Genomic DNA, 19,566 nt, shown 5'->3' on the forward strand with positions numbered 1-19,566 from the left:
ACACAGTAAAGAAAAAGAATGCCAACCTTACCCTGAACAACTTACAACGTAAACACATCAAGGGAAGGATGAATAAATGTGACAGTGAAGTATAATTACGGACCTATATGTGTATAGAAGTGCCCAACAGGAAGCAGACGGATGTCATGCTAAAACCACAACTTTGCTCAGAAGCATCACTGCTTGAATGAGGCACTAGAAGATGGAAACACTACGACCTCTGAAGATCTAAAGCATGAGGGGGAACACACAGAAGCCAAGAAAATTTCAGAAAGTGACCTTGAATATCATTTAGCTCTAAACCCCCTGCCATACACATTACACTAGAACATGTTGCTCAAGCCTTGTCCAGCCTGGCCTTGAACACTGATAGGGATGTGGCACCCACAACTTCTCTGGGCAATCTGCCCCAGTGTCTCACCAGCCACAGAGCAAAGAATTCCTTCTTAATATCTAACCTAGCCCCAAATGGACTGCCACCAGCACTGTTGCATCTCTAGAAGTGCCTGCAATGAATGCAGTTGTAACCATATAAAATGTATTTGCTTTTTTTTTTTTTTTTTTTAAACTCATCCGGGTTCTGAAAATGAAAACAAATTCAAATTTCATGGAATAAGCACAAAGGTGCTCTCTGCAAGCAGCTTTACAGCTCATCTCCTTTGAAATGCTGCAACTCTAATGTTGATTTCAGTGGGAGTTTTATTACGTTTATTTTTCTTGTGGAGAACAGGTGCAGACTGCTTTTATTTCACTGAAGTTGTAAATCCACCTCAAAAAATAAAGCAGATTACTTAAATCCAGACCAATCCTGCCTACACAAGCTACTCTGCCAGCACCAGAGAGGGGGAGCACAGGGACTTTCCGGCCAGAAAGGGGATACCAAGACAATGGTGAGAGCACTGACACCCCTCACACACAGCCCTGGGGCTGAAGGGCATGCCGAGGTGAGTTTCTCTCCTCGCTCCACTTCACATAAATAATTGATTGGGACACAGATTGACAGGAAGATACCACTTTACAGCTCAGCGCTTAGACCAGTCACCTGGAATGCGAAGAGATATGTCAGAGCAGGAAGGAATTGTACTTCCATCAATCTGTGCTTTCAGAAGAGCTTGATAAAAGCAAACTTCACCACTAGCAGTAGGTATCACATTTCCTCTGGGACCTGCTATTGTAGGCTTGACAAGGAGCTGACAGAGTGTTGTTACAAACCCGTTCACTTGCCCTTTACCGTTTTTTGTGGTTTCACCACAGCCCCAAGCAGCCACTCACTCACTGCCCCACCAGCAGGGCTGGGGACAGAATCAGGAGGGTAAAAGGTAGAGAGCTCGTGTGTTGAGACAGAGGCAGTTTAACAGGGAAAGCAAAAGCTAAGTAAGCAAACAAAAATTAATTCATTTTTTCCCATGGACAGGCAGGTGTTCAGCCATCTCCACAGGAGCTGGGCCCTATCACATATAATGGTTACTTGGACGACAAACACCATCATTCCAAACATCCTCCACTTTCTCCTTCTTTCCCCCACTTCATATCTTGAGCATGACGTCATATGATCTGGAAAATCCCTTTGATCAGTTGGGGTAAACTGTCCTGGTTATGTCTCCTCCCAGCTTCCCATGTACTCCAACTTTCCTTGCCAGCCTGGCAGTACAAAAAGTAGAGAAGGCCTTGGCTGTGTGTAAGCCCCGCCCAGCAATAACAAAACCATTTATACATTATCAACTCTGTGTTCCCCACAAATACAAAACACAGCCCCACTGTAACCACTGTGAAAAAAATACTCCAGAGAAAACCACTCAAATTGTCTACACTGCAATTGAAGGTAGATAGTAACAAAAATAGGCAGCTAATGGGAGATTCTCTTACTCTTAAGCCCATCCTTGGTGGAAACAAAAGATACAGATACCATACACACACCTACAGAAAACATTCTGGATTTGTAAATCAGTGCATTGAGAATAGAAGCTGAGAAAAGGCTGCAAGTGCTTTGGAGGGAGCCCAGCTGCACAGAGCATTGGCCTGACCTTCATCCTGATTTTCATTCTTCACAGCTGTATCAGCTGTCTTTTTTGTACAATAGCATCCAACAGAAAATCAAAGTATTTGCTGGATCAAAAGCCAAACTAATTTTATTGTTTAAATCAGTTCAGCCACACAAGAGAATTAATTATTTCAGGACTATCAGTTTTTATGTTAGCTTTGACTTTGAGTCTGATACTGCAGTGGTGAAGTACCTGTAGAATTCTGTTACATTTTTCACTTATTTTAATGGAACAGTAATGTATCACTTAGCCAAAATTTGGCAGTTTCTGCTCATATATCTTTATCATTCATTTGAACAGTATCTCCTTATTTTGACAGTTTCCCATAGTTACTGTGTAACATATCTATAGCAAATACTGCCTTCAAAAACTTAGACGTGTAATTTATGTATGACTGCTTCTTTTTAAAGAATCACTTATTCTCAGGTTTTTAGTGTCTTTTTTCTTTAGCTTAGGGGTTAGTCCCACTCTAATTGTCTCTGTCTGTAGTGGTATCAGAGTTCTGTGGTCATTACTTTTAATTCTTTCATCCCTTATCAGTGCTACCTTTGCTTTGCATGTCCTTACATTTCACCACTCAAACAAGGTTTTGTCTCTACTTATTCCACACAAAGATTAGCTTCTCAAATACAATCCTTTTAGGAGCTTACCTGCAGCATAGTATCTGTCTAATACATTCTGGCTTATGGATAAATGAGAAGAAATGCTTTATATTTTTTAAAAATCAGTAAATGTAGCTATCATTAGCTACTATTTATATTCCTCACCAGAAATACTGCATAAAAGAGTGGTTGAAAGTAAAAGCAAGTATCACTTGCTTTTAAGGGTAAACACATGAATAATTTAGTTATCTCAAAACTACGCTTGCAAGTCCCCTAGAAAATTCTGATCAATTCCAGTTATCCTTGAAATGCCTCCCAAAATCCCCTAGAGCAACCGTAGCTCTATTCTGTAAGGAAGCTGTGCATTAATTATGGAATTGAGCCTAAGAAAGGTTAGTAGTTTTTGCCTTCAATTAGATAAAATCAATTTAGAGTAAACTGTAGCATACTACACCCTGATAACATCAACAAAGTAATTGAAGAACATTTGAGAACAGCAGTAGCTTGAGTCAGCTAGTAAGGATCCTTTCTACAAGGAACATTTCTAGCAATCAAATAGTTGAAGCAAGTTGTATGTCAAGAAGAATTTGGATTTGCTGCCTTTAAAGTCAAAGATTTTTCTGAAAACTTTGTGATCTACTCCTTTGACCTTATCTATGGAGTGATAGAGCTGGTGAAGCTAATCATGAGATAATTCCTCCACATATAATTTATGTACATAATTTCAGTTATTTTAGACAAGGTGTACAGAATATGATATCTCCTCATTATACTGCTATTAAGTACATGTAAGTACAAACAGTCCTTCATAAATTTAAACCTGCATACTTTAACTGATTACTGGAGTACCTAATTAATCATCTGAAAATTTGCCTCAAACTTAGAGAGTAAATGACCTTAAGCATGAGAAGAACTTATTTTCAGACAAAAAAAAATCCAAAGAAATGCCTGAATCAAAATTTTAAAACAAATTACTTGGATCGACATCTCCACTGCTGTAGATTTGATATCTAGTGTCCATGCCTAGACTGGGAAAGTGTTGTGTGAGGTACAATGCAAAGCTTTGGTTAGCCCCAGCCTCTGCACAAAGAATTTACAATATAAACACGTGTGTTTGCACATGAGGGTCAGTTTGCCCTCTGTAATCGCAGCTGCCCAGCTGTGCGTGCCAGGCTGCAGCACCTGCACATGTCAAGGCCACCCCCTGTGTGTCTTGTGCTGAAGCGTCTTGCATGGTTTGATTGCAAGGGTGGTTGTGCAGTCACAAGTGGGGGCACCAAAGGGAAAATGGAGACAAAATGGGTAATATCTAACAGTATCAAAGTTTGGGAGAAAATAAGAGATGGTAAAGCAAGATTTTCATGTTCTAAAAGGAGTTAGAGAGGATGATTAGAATGTCTGAAGCACACTGCTTTCTGAAAGAGAGGAGGGAGTTGTCCTTCTGCACTGATACTTGAAGGGCCATACATTTTCAGTTGTCATTACAGGAAATTTCTGCTAACAAGCCCCACAGACTTTAGTTTTTATATTTTAGGTGATTCCTGCCTTGCAGGCCAAGCTAGTTCATAGTTGGCTGCATTTTACAGTCCATGGGTGAGTCCATGGGTGCAACAGTTTACTGACAACTATTCTAAATATCCATTCCAAGTCACTTTTCAGACCATCTTTTCTTTTTTAGAGTGCTATTGTGATCTTAGTCTCATGCTTATTTCTATGTATATACTTATGCATAGCTATTTTCGTTCTGAATTTTTGCTTTGTTTTAACAAAAGAATGAAAAACATGCCAAAAATGTTCAGCTTTACAGCTTGCAAGAATGAAACCCTTTTTCTACACACACAGTGTGTATAATTTAGAAAGCTGCTGTTTCAGAGTCTTATGCCTTGTAGTTTGAACAGCGGACAATTTTTACAGTTTAAGCTCCATTCTGATTCTGTTGGATGCTCAGTTATGAGCAGGCTGCTTTAATAGATAAAGATATTCACAGGAAATGGAAGGGCCAGAACTAACTTGCTTCCTACAGGACTAGCAAAGTTCTATTAATTTTTTTGTTCTGTTATTGACTGGATAATCCTTCCCTGCCACGTTACTTTTAGGTGGTACTTAACAAGATATGATCTTACATATATTAATCACAGATTTTATATAACTGTTCACATGCAAAAGACCTCTATGTTCAATTCTAGGCTGAGAACAGACTTAGCCATCAGATCTACCCTCTTTATTTCACATAATTCACATAATTCACAGAATGACTAGGCTGGAAGAGACCTTCAAGATCAAGTCCAACCCGTGTCCTAACATCTCAACTAGACCATGGCACCAAGTGCCACATCCAGTCTTTTTTTAAACACATCCAGGGATGGTACTCCACCACCTCCCTGGGCAGACTGTTCCAGTACCTTATCACTCTTTCCATGAAAAACTTCTTCATAATATCCAACCTGTATCTCCCTGGCACAGCTTGAGACTGTGTCCTCTCATTCTGCCAGTTGCTGCCTGGAGAACGAGACCAACCCCACCTGCCTACAGCCACCTTTCAGGAAGTTGTAGAGAGTGATAAGGTCACCTCTGAGTCTAGTTTTCTCCAGGCTGAACAACCCCAGCTCCCTCAGCCATTCCTCACAGGGTTTGTGTTGCAAGCCCCTCACCAGCCTTGTTGCCTTCTCTGGATGTGCTCAAGTGCCTCACAGTCCTTCCTAAACTGAGGGGCGCAGAATTGGACACAGTACTCAAGGTGCAGCCTCACCAGCACTGAGTAGAGGGAAAGAATGGCCTCCCTGCTCCTGCTGGCCACATTATTCCTGATACAGGCCAGGGGCCGTTGCCCTTCTTGGCCACTTGGGCACACTGTTGGCTCATGTTCAGTCGGCTGTCGAACAGTACCCCCAGGTCCATTTCTGCCCGGGCACTGTCCAGCCACACTGTCCCCTGCCTATAACACTGCAGGGGGTTATTGTGGCCAAAATGCAGGACTCAGCACTTGGACTTAAATTTCATCTTATTGGACTCTTCCTCCCTCTTCATTCCTTTTTGGGAATTGCTTGTAATATGGTTAATAGGAAACTGTCATTACACCACACCCTAATCTCTCACTTCATGGGCAGAGCTCTCTGTGGCTCAGTTAATGAAAAACGTTCCTCCATCAAGTGGATGCCATTGCCTACAATACTTTGAAGGCCAGTTGCAGCATCATTAGTGGCATATGTGTATGAAATTCTTTAAATTGGCCTTCTCCAGGTGGGTTGTTTTATGTGGGGTGCATCTGATCTGGGCCAGTATCCCTTAGCACTCATAAAACTGGCAATGAGTAAAACTCCTCAATATGTGAATTTCCATTTAAGAAAATTTCATTCCTTTCAATCTGTTTCACCATGATAATTCTTCTGGAATGCAAATGTGCCCTGGACAAGTGAAATGTGAGAAATTCCTAAGGGGTTATAATTTGCATCTCCTCTATGTTGTCAGCATGGAGGAAGAAAAAGAAGCCTACCTTTTTTGTGGAAGAAAAATCTGCTTTAACTCATCCAGCAGCTGTTTCCAGTGTATGAAAATGACCTTGCCTGGAGTTAGAACACACCTTCTCCACAAACTATGAAAATGGATAAAAATAGTTCTTCAAAATTCTTGGCTAAGAAAATGGATTTTTTTTTTTTCCCCAGACAGGTCTCTTTTGTGAAACTCTGCCTTGCAGGATTAAAACACAAAATATTTTTATAAATATATAACCTGTATATTAATAAGTCTTATTAATTTGCCTAGAATCCATCTTGATTCAGTGTAACCCTCTGATACTCTTTGTTTAGGAAACATTTCTGTAAAGTATTTCAGGATATTTCAACAGATGATTTAGGGAAGCATAACATTTTGAAAAACAATGTTATGATTGTTTCCCTTAGCAGCTTCATCCACTCTGAAAAGGAGTGCTTTATTGGAGGTAACCTTTGCAGCAGACAATTTGCTGTCCCTATGAAAAACTGGTCCAAATCCAAATTAAAAACCTCCAGCAAAAAATAATTATAAATCCACATGTACTCAGTGGCAGGCACTTGATAGCATATGGCACCTTAATATGCCAAGGATCCTTAAGAGCATACGCCATCATTTAGCAGCTCCTACTTGCCAAACTGCTTCTGCTTGTGACATCTCCCAGGGATCAAGCTCCTATCCGTGCCCTGTGCAAGCCCTGAGCTGGTCTTTTGCTGCAAGTTTTCCTTTTCATAGGTAAGGGACACCCCAACTGCAAGAGCTCAATTTCTCCATGTCTTTTGTGATAAGACACCATCTTCCCTTGCATGGTCTGTGCCAGCAGATACATCACAAGGGGTCCACCTGCAGGTTTTATAGGCTTTCTTCTGACATTTCTAAATACTCTGTGACAAGAGTTTCCCAATTTAATGACATCTTACTTTTATGTAATTTTCTAAATCTTAGGTTAAAAAGTTATGTCTTGACATAAACATGTGTGCTTTTGTCAACCTGTGACTTCGGTGAGGAAAGAAAAGGCCAATACTAGTACTGCTGAAATATTGTGTGAGGCAAGGCTTGTACAAAAATAGCATATTTTTATTTGGCTAACTGATATATTCAGAAAAAAACCCACTGAATTTTATAGCCCTTTATGAGCCCTACTTCAGATTTGAAATAAAAGCAGAAATCCTGAAATATCTAAATTTCAGCAAATCAAGCTTATGCTTTATCCAGATTTGTCCAATATATCTAATAAATGTCCTTATTACATGCCAACAGGACAATGTCTGACACAGACTTGGGGTTTTGCAGGTTTTAATCGAAGTGTTTACCTTTGGTTTAAGCACACACCATGCAGGATGTTCTTGGGACTTCTCACACAAGCTGTTTCAGTGCTATTGCTCATTTCTTCTGACACAGAAGTGATGGAGTGCTATATCATGCCTTTAGTCCTGCACAGGAATCTGCATCAAAAGCTGGGGAGAATTTGCATAAAAACTGCTGGCAGGAAATGGCCACAGTCATTCACCTCCCTGATAGTGTGCTGTGAGCTTGTGCAACTCATGGGCCAGCAATGCTATGTCCACTACAGAGATTCTGGAATGTTTATAAATATATATATATATTTTTGGGGAGAGGAGGGGAAAGTAGATTTGGGTTTTTTTTTGTTTTGGTTGGTTTGTTTGGGTTTGTTTTTTTTTTTTATTTTGTCATAGCTCACAACTTCCTGCTAAGCCCATGCTCATATTGTCTTGGGATTTTGTCTGTTCTGTTGCCATCAGGTCTCCTAAAGTCAAGAAAATGCCCACAGGTCATAATTTTGTGCAAAAGCAAAGTCATCAGCTCTGGTGTGAGAACTTGTACAGAATAGGTTTAATAGGACATCATCTTTAATAGTTATGGCTTTAAATTACCTAGCTGCCAAAAGCAGGCATATATGAGAAATTAATGGATACATAACATCATTCTCGGTTAAATCATTGCTGTAAATATAATGGAAATCAGCTATTAAGCCAATAACATTTCCTTTCACTAGTTCAAAAAGACCAAGGATAGAGACATTACATAAAAATGCCAAGAGCCAAGAATATTGCACCTTACTTTGGTATAATTACCTTGTAACCACAGCTGGGAATTCTGACATCCTAGGTCAGCTGACTGAGCTAAAATTTACAAAATAGGGAAGGATGAGATCTATGGTTCTTACAGGGATTTGCAGACTGTCTGCAGTACTCTAGAGCTCTCAACACCAAACCGGATCTTCATGTCTTTGGGCCCTCCAGGAGCAGAAAGCAGTTCGTTTTGAGGACATTTTTAAGCAAGACAAATTCCTACATAGGATGCTGAGCATTACTGTCTTAGTTGCATCAGAATGTAAACCCAAGTCAGTGGAAAAATGGAATCAAAGAAATATACCACAAGTAGCTGTCAGTATGCAGAAAGGATTTACACATTTGTCTGAATACTTTGACTCTTATTGGGGAAAAAAAGTCAAAGCCACAAGCCAAGTATCAAACCCTATACTGAGGTACATTAAAACACTTGTTTTAATGCACAGTTGCTAAAGCGGCCCACTCGCTTATTTTTGCTCAAGTGATCACTATGGCATAAGTCAGGCAGGATTTTTCTGCATAGCTTGTTGAACATGCCAATTTCAGAGGCTGCTTTTGGAAAAGGTTTCTGCTCTTGCTGCTTGGTTTAGCAAATGCTGGCTTGCAGTTCTGCACTCACAGTATAAAGGATTAAGGAGACAGAAGGATCTTCAGGAGGGAATATGGCAATTGTCCAGTGTAAGCCCAGCTGCATCCAATAGGCATTCCCATCAAGGCCTGCCCCCAGTTCTGTTATCCATTTGTCAAATCAACTTGACATTATCTTTTCCTTGGAAAAATAACTAGCCTTGTCTGCATTTAAGGAATAGGATTACCTGCTTCTGAAGATATGATGAAGAGGATGGAGGCATATCGGTACAGTGCAAAGCAGATCAGTGTGATAAGATACAAAGGTTTCAAAAGCGCACTGGTTTGTATGTTGTAAACTGCTTGAGTGCAAAGGAAAATTATCATAACCAAAACCATATGCCTTTCAAAACTTTACATCTCCAGCTGGCACAGTTACCAGATTTGTCAGAGAAGCACTAATAAGCAGAGAGAAAACACTAGGGGAAATCTTTCTGTTCTCCATCTGTCATGGAGTAAATAGGTCTTATTGATTATCTACTACTTGATTTATACTAAATGCTTTCAAGCATTTCCCATTTATAATTTTCAAATACAAGAATAATTAAATTTTGATTTATGGGAATTACACAAGAAGAGGTGATTTTTTTTGTCCAGTTAGCAGCTCTCAGCTGTACCACAGATATTAAGAAAACTAATACAATGTTTTATCTTTAAAATAGTAGCAGCCTGAGTTTTGAGGTTTTGGGTGGTGCTCTGAATCATGCAAGAGGAAGAGCAAAAAAAGCTTCAGTGTTGACTGTAGTTGTGTTTTTACTATTTCTAATAGTGGGTCACAGAAGATACAAAGGTTTTACAGCCCCACTATAAACCAGCTTTTTATCTTTTCTCCACTAATTCCATGGTGTCACATTTAAAAAAAACTAGGAAACTGAAGATAGTATGGATGTTTGCAGATTAGCTGTCAGGTAATAAATAACGCTAATTTCACATACCTACAAATGTAAAGGCGCCTTATCACTGTTTAAGTTTCTCACTCTTTGTAATGCCTGCCAACATTTTAACCCTGGCAAATTACTGTATTGTTTTTGCTGTTTTCTCATTGGGATAAAATACACAGTCATAATATCCTTTTATCAGATTTCATGGTATAAAAGGGCTTTGGTGCTTAATTCAAGCTGTATGTTGCCGAGGCAGTTCCAGAGTTCCTGTTCTGGAAGATGTATTTGTCTTACATTTTAGTTGCCTTGTCTTTTCACAGTGCTCTAAGTACCTCTTGCCCAAGAAGATGCAGCTGTGACCCTGCCCAGTCAGTGCAATGCTACAGGGCTACAGAGGTCCCCAGAGAGATTCCCTTTACCACCAGGAGACTCTACATCAGCCACAGCAAAATTAAACAACTCCAGGTAAGAAAACCCAGGAAAAGTACTTTTTGTAGTGCACTGTAACTGAAAGTTGAACTTCCCAGATGGTGGTGGCATCTAGTGAGGAGAGAATCTTATTCCATGTTCTAAAAACTGACAAAGTGCTGCCAGATCTGGTTTTATTTTTAATTACTCTTTAAGGATATGTAAATATATTCCTGTAGTGTTTTCATGTTCCTGCAGTCTTCAAGCACTAGCTCATGCTGTCACAATTATATTTTGTATGAAATTTAAAAAATTAGCATTTTACAACTAGCAGTCAAAGGTTGACTTGTTTTACATATGGTCAAATACCCATTGACTTTCAGAGTAATTTTTTAAGCTTTTTCTATTTTTAATGCAATATAATACTTTTTTCACAGTGAAATAAAAGGGTTTATGTCATTAGAATAATTTTCCTAATGAACAAAATTGAAGCTATTTTACCCCTCTGGAGCTGCAAGTGTCAGGTACAACTGCTATTAGAAATGGCAGAGGAAGAAAGTTTGAGTCTAAGGCACAGCATGAGATGTTTCTAAAAGCAAGGTCAGGTGTATCTAATAACTCACATAAATGAGAGCAGTTTCTAACCAAAGCTGCCAGCTATTTGTGCTATTAGAAAAGTGTCTTCTGGGTTTCTTGAGGTAACACTGGTTAAAGGCATTTATTAAAGGCATCAGCTTATGCTCATCTTGCACTGCACTCTGGAATGGCACTTCTTTGTTTCCTACCTGAAATATCTTTATTTAATAAATTAACCTTGTATAGATAGACACAAGGGAAATATAACCACCTGTATAACACATGCTTGCTGTGCATCAATTTACTGCAAATAATAAGAAATGTGCAATTCAAATGACATACGTTTTCTTTTACAAAGAATTTAACTGCTCTGAAATGCATCTTTGCTTTCACTCTCAGGCCTAAATGAAATAGGCTGAAAGGCAGCTTAGAGCAGCATCTAGAATACCTGTTGCCCACTGAGAAATAGTCAGTGATTGTACAGTTTTCCTCTTACAAAGTTTACTCTTTTAGCTGCTACTAATATCTCCAGTTTTCTTGCTTTATTTCACACACCCACAAGAGTCAAACTATTTAGCTATATTCAAGGTAAACAAAAGATTTGCCAAATGAATTCTGTATTAGGAAATACATTTTTCATGCAAACTCTTCCCTCCTCCTCCCCATTATTTTATTTCCAAGATAAGTAAGATGAGCCATTTTCCATCTCTTAGGCCAGTTGTCCATACCTGTCAGCAGCTCCTCAGTTACAAGTAAAAGGGCCTTAGGTTCTGAGTAGAGCAAAAGAGTGTGTCATAAAGCATTTAAATGTTTGACATAAGCAAATGGAGTGGTGGGATAAATGTTTTATGACTGATCAAAACAAATAGTGTGTGAAACCATCTAAGGAGAGAGTTTTTCCCTTTATACATTAATTCCACTGGCTATGAGACTGCCTTACTGCTACTACTGACTTCACACAGAAAGGAAAGAAGTCCTTTCACACTATGTCCTTGTAGTTATGTAGGCTGTTTCCTTGAGATTATACTGGGTCTTTGAATACATTTTTTATTTTTTTTCCTATGCAACAAATTATACTTCTGAGGTCCTGACACCATAAATACCTATGCTTAATTTTGCACAGCTGAGCAATTCCACTGGCATATATTATAGTGCTTAGGGAAACATTCCTGCTTGTAAAGTACAAGTCTGCAAGCACTGAAATAACTCTATAGGATTTTAGGGTTTTGATGTGGGATTTTTGTTTGTTTGGCTCGTTTTATTTGGGTTTTTTTATTTACTTGGTTTTTAAAATTCCTTTATTTACCTACTCATAGAGAAAATAACATACTTTCCTAAAGAGCTGAATGGAAGCCTAGAGTTCCCACAGCTGACCTCCAAGAGATTTTTATATGTAAGCATTCACAAATATTATGGTTTGGCAATTAGCTGCCTCAGAAGAATAAAAAAATATTGTTTCAGTTATTTCTGCACCTTAATTTGCATTATTAAAATTATGAAAAAAAATAACAAATTTAAAAAGAAATAAGTTTGTATGCTAAATCCAGAATGTTAAAAAAAAGAAAACCAAGAAAAATAGATTTTTTTTAACCCAGGTCAATTTTGTATTTGTTCTGACAGGGCTGATCAATATTCAAAACAGTGGCTGGGATTTTTGCTTTTGGTAATTTTACAGCCTGGGGTTTGTTGTAAAACTAGATTAATTGTAGCATCTTTTTCAATATTTTCTGTTTCCGCCTTGATTTGAAGATCAGCTATAACCTGTTTACGCTCAATTTAAAATTTCATTTATTTGTAACTATTAATAAGTGGGGCTTTATATGCTAAAAGAAAATCATCTGCCTTGACTCCAGGATAGGGATCTGTTTTAAAGAAACTGCTTGTAACATATCCCAGGTCATAGCAACTCGAAAAGCCAAAAAAAAAAAAGAAAAAAAAGTAATTAAAACAATAAATTCCTTAAAACATTTGTATTAAATAACAGCATATTAGATTCACTTTCAGGAGATCAATCTTTTAAAATATAAAGCTATAATAGTATCATTTTACAAGCAATTCAGTTAGAGAATAAAACACTGCTTCCTAGCAAAAAGAGAGTAAAATGTGCTGGGAGTTACCAAGCCCTGTGGGAAATAAGATGAAGAATCTACTATTACTTTAGGGTCTCTGACTGGTGTGGTACCCCTGAGACCTGTAGTGAGATATTTTTGGACGTGGGAAGAGAAAACAGATGAGGACACTCCTTCCCACCACTCCTATGCAGAACACCTGCTCATGTTGCTTTTTTGGGGGGGATTCCCATATAAATAGTTTCTTAAGACTCAGTCACCACGGCAATGGGAAGCATATCTGGCAATTTCAGAAAACCAATGTTTTAGCAACTGGTGTGTTTGGAGTACTCCCTGGCTCACCCTCCCATTGCATGCCTCCTTCCATCTCAGCTTAGAGAAAGCTGCCAGATTCAATTAGGGTTGCTCCTTACCTTGAGACACAAGATGGCAAGCTTTGTAAACAAGCACATTCCAGCAGAGCAGAAAAATAATGAAACAATTGTGTGCCTCTCAATATTATAGTCATAGTCAACATCTAAGTATCATTTACCACTGCAAAGCATCTTTTTATTACCAATGAATAAAAACTAAGTTTCTGTGAAAACACATTGCTCCACAGAGGTGATTTTTCAGGCCAGGCTGATGAGACACTTTTGGTTTGACCATATTAATATGTGAGGTTTTTATTTTAAAAGGATAAGGTAGTGGGGGAGAGGAAAGTGTTGAATTTTAGTTTTCTGCCAAAACAGTAGCAAGAGGTAAAGTTATCCATGTGTACTCCCTCTGGGGAATACATACTGCAGTGACAGTACTGTTGATATATGAAAATGGCTGTATCCTGAACTCAAAACTGCTCTAGCAAGAACCATTGAGCACAATGAACATTAACAACCATCCGCTCTCTGCAAACACTTCTGCCACTGGTGATGTTAGCTTTCCATATTATATAGGCTATCCACCAGGAGGAAATAAAAGGAATATTCCTTCTTCAAATGTAGGTGTTTGCTCAAAACCTGACACAGCATAGACTTAAACCACAAAATTCTAGAAATGTAAGTAAATACTGGGAAACCACAGGTACCTATAGTAATACCTCTATTGCTACCATTTTTTTTAGTTTCTCATTCTAAATATATTGTTTTTCAGCATATACTAGCAATTGCCCAAGCATCCAGAAGGAGTAACCAGTCAGGATACCTAAAAATGTACTACCACATTAATTTTTTTTTTCTCTTTAAGTTTACTGACTTTAGGAGAATGTCAGTCCTTGAAGAGCTGGTCCTGTCATGCAGTGGCACAGAATCAATAGAAAACAACACTTTCAAAGCTCTGAGCACCTTGAAGTCCCTGGAACTCTGTAAAAATCAGCTAAAGCAAATACCCAGCTTTCTCCCATCTGGTCTTGAAATTTTAAAACTCGCTGATAACTCCATCAATGCTCTGCATGCATCTGATTTTGCAGGTTTGATGAAGCTAAGGGTGCTCGATCTTCGGAACAACTTGATTGCAACTCTGCCTTCGAGTGTATTTTCTTCCCTTTACAATTTACAGAGTCTGATCCTGGATGGCAACAATATGGAATCTGTGTCTGCACCACTTAGGCTTCCTAGGCTGATGTATCTGAGCATGGCTGATAATAAACTGAATTCATTCCCAACCAACTTCTTTGCATCTTTCCAAAGTCTACATTTTCTCAGCTTAAGTGGTAACTTTCTGACAAAAGTGCCCCTTGACCTACCTAAATCCCTGCTGTCTCTAAAATTAGAGAAAAACCAACTTAAAATTGTGAGACTGCGAGATGTGAAACACCTAGAAAATCTGTCTGAGTTCCTTCTGTCAGAAAATCAGCTGACATCAATAGATGGTACCCAACTTCTTCCTAACTTAACAACACTGGAGCTTTCAAAGAACCAGCTCCACACTCTGCCCCTCAGGCTGCCTGGCAGGCTGCAGAAACTCGACTGCAGCAATAACCTGATCCAAAGGGTGACAGCACAGGACTTTCAAGGACTCCAAGACCTGAAGCACTTGTTTCTCGACAACAATGCTGTCAGCACGTTCGAGGAGGGAGCTCTCCAGCAGTGTGTGCAGCTTTCCAATCTGGCGCTGGAACAGAATCTCCTCAGTTCTATTCCGCTGAGGCAAGTGAATTTCAGGACAGCTGGCTCCAAGGTGTCATCTCTTCCTCCTTGCATTATAAGAATGAGAGCCAAAAATTGGTATTCAGACCCAGTCATGGTAAAAGTCTGTCCATACCATAAACCCATTGCCACAACTAGCAGGAATTAGCACTCCTGTTAGCAGTCTCAGAGTAGAGCTGCTTTCATTACATCTGTGGCCCCCAATGAATCTGCTCATTTTGCATCTCTCCCTTCCAGTGAGACCACTTTATTTAATTAGCACACCAATAAGAAAAATCTGCTAGGAGAATGCAACAGATTATCAAGCTTATACTGCTACTTAGATTTACCTTCCCCCAGAAAAGAAAAATAATAGAGGATTTGATAAAAAGGATAGTTTTTACCAAGCCACACCAAGTTTATTATTGCTAAAATATTAAGATTTCGGGAACTGACTCTGATGACAAAGAATGTGCTTTTTCAGTGATATTGGCATTCCCAACTTCATTAAATTCACAAATTACAAGGTATTTGGAATGCAGATAAAGTCTCCAGCTTCAGGCTATAAGAAAATTCCAGTCAACAGAGCACAGAAGAAACATCCCTTGGGCACACTGTGTTCATTAACGCTCTGCTTAGAGGATCTCTCACATTCATCTGAGTGTTGGAACTGGCCATTATCAGCGATGGCATATTAAGCCAAATGGAGGCTGTTCTGATATAAAGTGGCAATTTTATTATTACAAAAGGCTATGCTATAACATGGCAAAAAATAGTAAAGTAATTCCATTAACATCAACTTCTTAGCAGAACTGGCTTGTTAAACATTATTTTTATGGCTTGTAGACAGGTTTAACTAGCCTAAATAAATAACACTGTAAAATTTCAATTCATTTAGCATCATGTCCTTTAGCATTTGAATCTATTTGGCAACACCTTTAAAAACAGAAAGTGATTTAGTGGTGCATAAATATTTGATTTCAGTCTAGCTTGACAGGAATGTTTAATGCTTTGTAGTTACTTTAGTATTGTCTAATCCATTTCATTTTACAACCTTCATAGTCAAGTGAATTAAAAGGAAGGAGCTCTCTACTAGCCTTTAAAGAGTATGACTTTTAAGGAGATATTGGGGACCTTTCATTCCAACAGTAAGTACAGATTTCCAGGGAGGGCTGTAAACATAAGAGGTGAAAAAATTGACAAGAAATAAAATTTAGGTACTTAATTTAATTGTCTGATCATGACCAGCTACACATGGATATACAGAAAAAAATTATTACTTTTGACTTTTATCTGAGAACTCTGTCATGTGTAAAATGTTAAAAGGTATGACTGATATGCTAAAGTGAATAGGTCTTAGCAGGTTTTTGACAGAAATTAGGAGAAAGAAAGCTCTTCTTTTTATGAAAAGAAAATAATCCACAAGTCCAAGTATTTTCAGGACTTTCAGAGAAGACCTGTACTTCATAAAATCCTACAAGGTGTGATGAAAATGCGGGGAAGAATCTGCTTATATTCCTTACAGTGGCAGTAGCACAGTGTGGCTGCCATGGTCAGCTCCCAAGTAAGCACAGCTCTTCTTCCAGCTGCAGGGCACTCAGTCATGTACTCAGTGGCATTTATTTTCTCTAGATCAACACAGTCTGAAGTCAAACAATATAGCCATAAAGTTTAAGTCTAACATTAGTACAACAAGACTCTTCTCAGGTTTAAGGACTTGCTGATCAGGCTTTGGACTGTAATCTGCCTGGATAAACCTCTTGGGTGATTTCCCACTGCCTCTGACAAGTGGCACTAGGGTGTTACCCCAGAGTACCCTTCTGACATTACAGTGTCATATTGCACCACTATAGTTGTCTGTGGTTAGGTTTCAAAACCTATTTATTGCAGTCACAAGCATTTGGTAAGGCCAGATTTTATGAAGTGAATCACTATACTAATATGTGTATACTAATATCTCCCCAGAAAAAACAGCACAATGCAGAACTGCCCTACTCTTGAATTACTAACATTGAACTTGTCAGATTTTCAAAAATCTGGAAACTATCTTTCAGCTTAAGAGGTCGAAACTTGGCTTCACAAAAAACAGTGAGTGAGGGCCACTGACTGTCCCATAACTTTACCAGTTGTAGTATACAGCTGTTCTATTCTAAATAGATCTTGATAATATGATTATCATTTCTCTAAGAGTTTCAGTCAAGTTTCCTTAAAACCTGTAACCTTGACTCTTAATTTCATCACCTTGCATACTACCATAGTAAGGTGATTTTTAAGATATTTTCAAATTAATTTTATTAAAGATATTCCATGCCTATGCTTTTCTGTAAAGCACTTGCCACTAACTATATCAAAGGGAAATTAAAAGATCATAAACGAGCAAGACATTTGAAATTAAGGTCTTTTCATATAAATTTGTAATGTATATGAAAAGAAGAATTATACTGACCTGTCTAGTACCATATCCAGAGATTATCAGCTTTTTCTCCTCTAAAAGCAGCCAGTTCTAAGTCTCAAAAGTACTGTTTTAAAAGCATTTGTATTTTCCCTGTTGATGGTTTCTCAACAGCTTATCATCAGAAGGATTACTGCTGTGATGATTCATGTTTGAGCCTGATTGGAGCAGGAGAACAAAATGGAAAAATTTTATTTCTTATGAACTAAAAAATGTTTTTCAACAAATCATATATAGAAGTAGTTGAAGGAGCAGCGTTGCCACAATGGTCTAAACTTTTGATCTTTCATGGTGCTATAGTTTGGACATTGGCATTGAAGAGTAGAAAAAGCATTTTTAAACTTGACAGTCAATTAAACAGCTAATTTTCTTCATAGTACAGCACAGTTCAGCTGCATGAACAGTCAGTACAGGTCAGTAATTTGGGAAAAACAGTTCAAGGGTGCACAGACAGTACACCTATAACATAAAAACAATGAAAAAACAAGCAAACAAACAAACAAACCCAACCCAAACCCAACATGAACAACTGTTTGTGCAGAAGATTGCATTTTTTAGTGATAGCTTTATTTTAGTGTATCAATGCACTTGGACTATACCCACCACCAAATACCACTTACAGAAACAGTATGCTGAACATAACACCTTTGTATTGTTTTATTTTTGTTCAGACTTCCAGACACCCTTGCCAGATTGGATCTAAAAGGAAACGACATAGACGATGTTGGAGAACAAGAGCTGAAGGACTTGAAACAGCTTCAGGTTTTAAATTTACGGAATAACAAGATATCTCTCTTGGATCGCAAAGTCTTGGAGTATTTACCTCGTCTTCGTCATCTGTACTTAGATGGAAACCCTTGGAACTGCACCTGTGACCTCCTCAGAACCAGAAGAGCACTGGTGGCCAAAGGCACGGATGTCCGGGGAGGGCAGTGTGCAGCGCCAGCACAAAGCCGAGGAGAAAGTTGGATGTCCTCCAAAAAGATTCTGCAGCAGTGTGAAGATAATCTGTCTTCCACGGAAACAGGCAAAGAGGACAGGAAGAAAACGAAACCCAGTGAGGCCTCCAGTGTTGGAGTGAACACAGATGATGATTACTACGATTATGAATTAGATTGATGTCACAGTTTATCTGTAATGAGCCTTAAAGTTGTCTAGAGCTGCCCACTGCCACCAGTGTCTCTACTGACAAGCGTCTTTTCATCTGTCATTAGCTTTTCCTGCCCTATTTGTACTACAAGAAGTAATAGCAGTGACAGAAGGGCTACATTAAGGGTGCCATTGTGAACTGAATGTTGCAAAAAAAATTTTTTTTATACCATTAGTGCTATGTAGTTTGAGGGAAGCAAGAATACAATTACTATCTCTTAGAAAAGCAGTCTGTAACTCTGTATGGCTCTTTTATAGTAGAACATTTATTATTATAGTTGCATAAAACCCCCACAAATAAAATTCTGCAATCCATAAGGCACAATTACTAAGAGTCTGGCATTCAAAACATTTAAACTCGTGGGTCTGCAGGTTGACCTGGAGTGTTACATTGATGTGAGCAATTTCTTGGGATTGTTCAGAAATTCTTGCTTTTGAGAAATTGATTTCAGTTTTCTTGAAACATTTCCCTTTTTTATTTTGGACTATTTTAAATTACATTAGACTAAGTTAGCTGAGCTGCAGGCAAAACACAGAAGGCTTATCTTCATCTTCATCACAGCAAGTAAAATAAATAGAAGAATCAGTGTCCCGGTTAATAAGATTTAACAGTAGTTCTGAAGTTAATTAATAGTAAGGAATTAAAACACTAGGGTCAAGTTGACCTGATTCTGTTGTTGTAAACAACAGAAGCGAGATTCTCAGGAAATAGATCCTGGCAAATATTAGGATAAGATGAAGTAAGGTGAAGCTCTTTTTTTCTGTTGTTTATTTTGGTATCTGAATAGCTAATTTGCTACAATATAGCTCAAGATACTGTGTATATACTTTCAGGTTAGGTATACTTAAAGTGCAAGTACACACTGCAAGTGTCTCCCTTCAACGGCCAGAACTTTCCAGACTTTTGTGCACATACACACAAAAAATGACTAAATGCTATATAATTAATGCATTAACTCTGATTTATGTAAAAATTTTATCAAGCAGTTCCCAAAGTGCTTGAAAACTAAACAAAACTGGATTAGTGACACCACTAAAACCAGTGACTTACAAACAGTCACTTAAGTTAGCTCATG

At 38.4% G+C, this 19,566-nt stretch overlaps 1 protein-coding gene across 1 annotated transcript; it reads left to right on the plus strand.

Moving 5' to 3' along the window:
- The first annotated feature begins 10,013 nt into the window (after nt 1–10,013).
- On the plus strand, nt 10,014–18,460 carry LOC130251249 (nephrocan-like). The gene is made up of 3 exons (XM_056487751.1): nt 10,014–10,199; nt 14,009–14,910; nt 18,013–18,460. The coding sequence occupies exons 1-3, from the start codon at nt 10,014–10,016 to the stop codon at nt 18,458–18,460; spliced, it is 1,536 nt and encodes a 511-aa protein (XP_056343726.1).
- The last annotated feature ends 1,106 nt before the right edge of the window (nt 18,461–19,566 follow it).

This window comes from Oenanthe melanoleuca, chromosome 3, assembly GCF_029582105.1.
Source record: "Oenanthe melanoleuca isolate GR-GAL-2019-014 chromosome 3, OMel1.0, whole genome shotgun sequence".
Lineage (NCBI taxonomy): Eukaryota > Metazoa > Chordata > Aves > Passeriformes > Muscicapidae > Oenanthe > Oenanthe melanoleuca.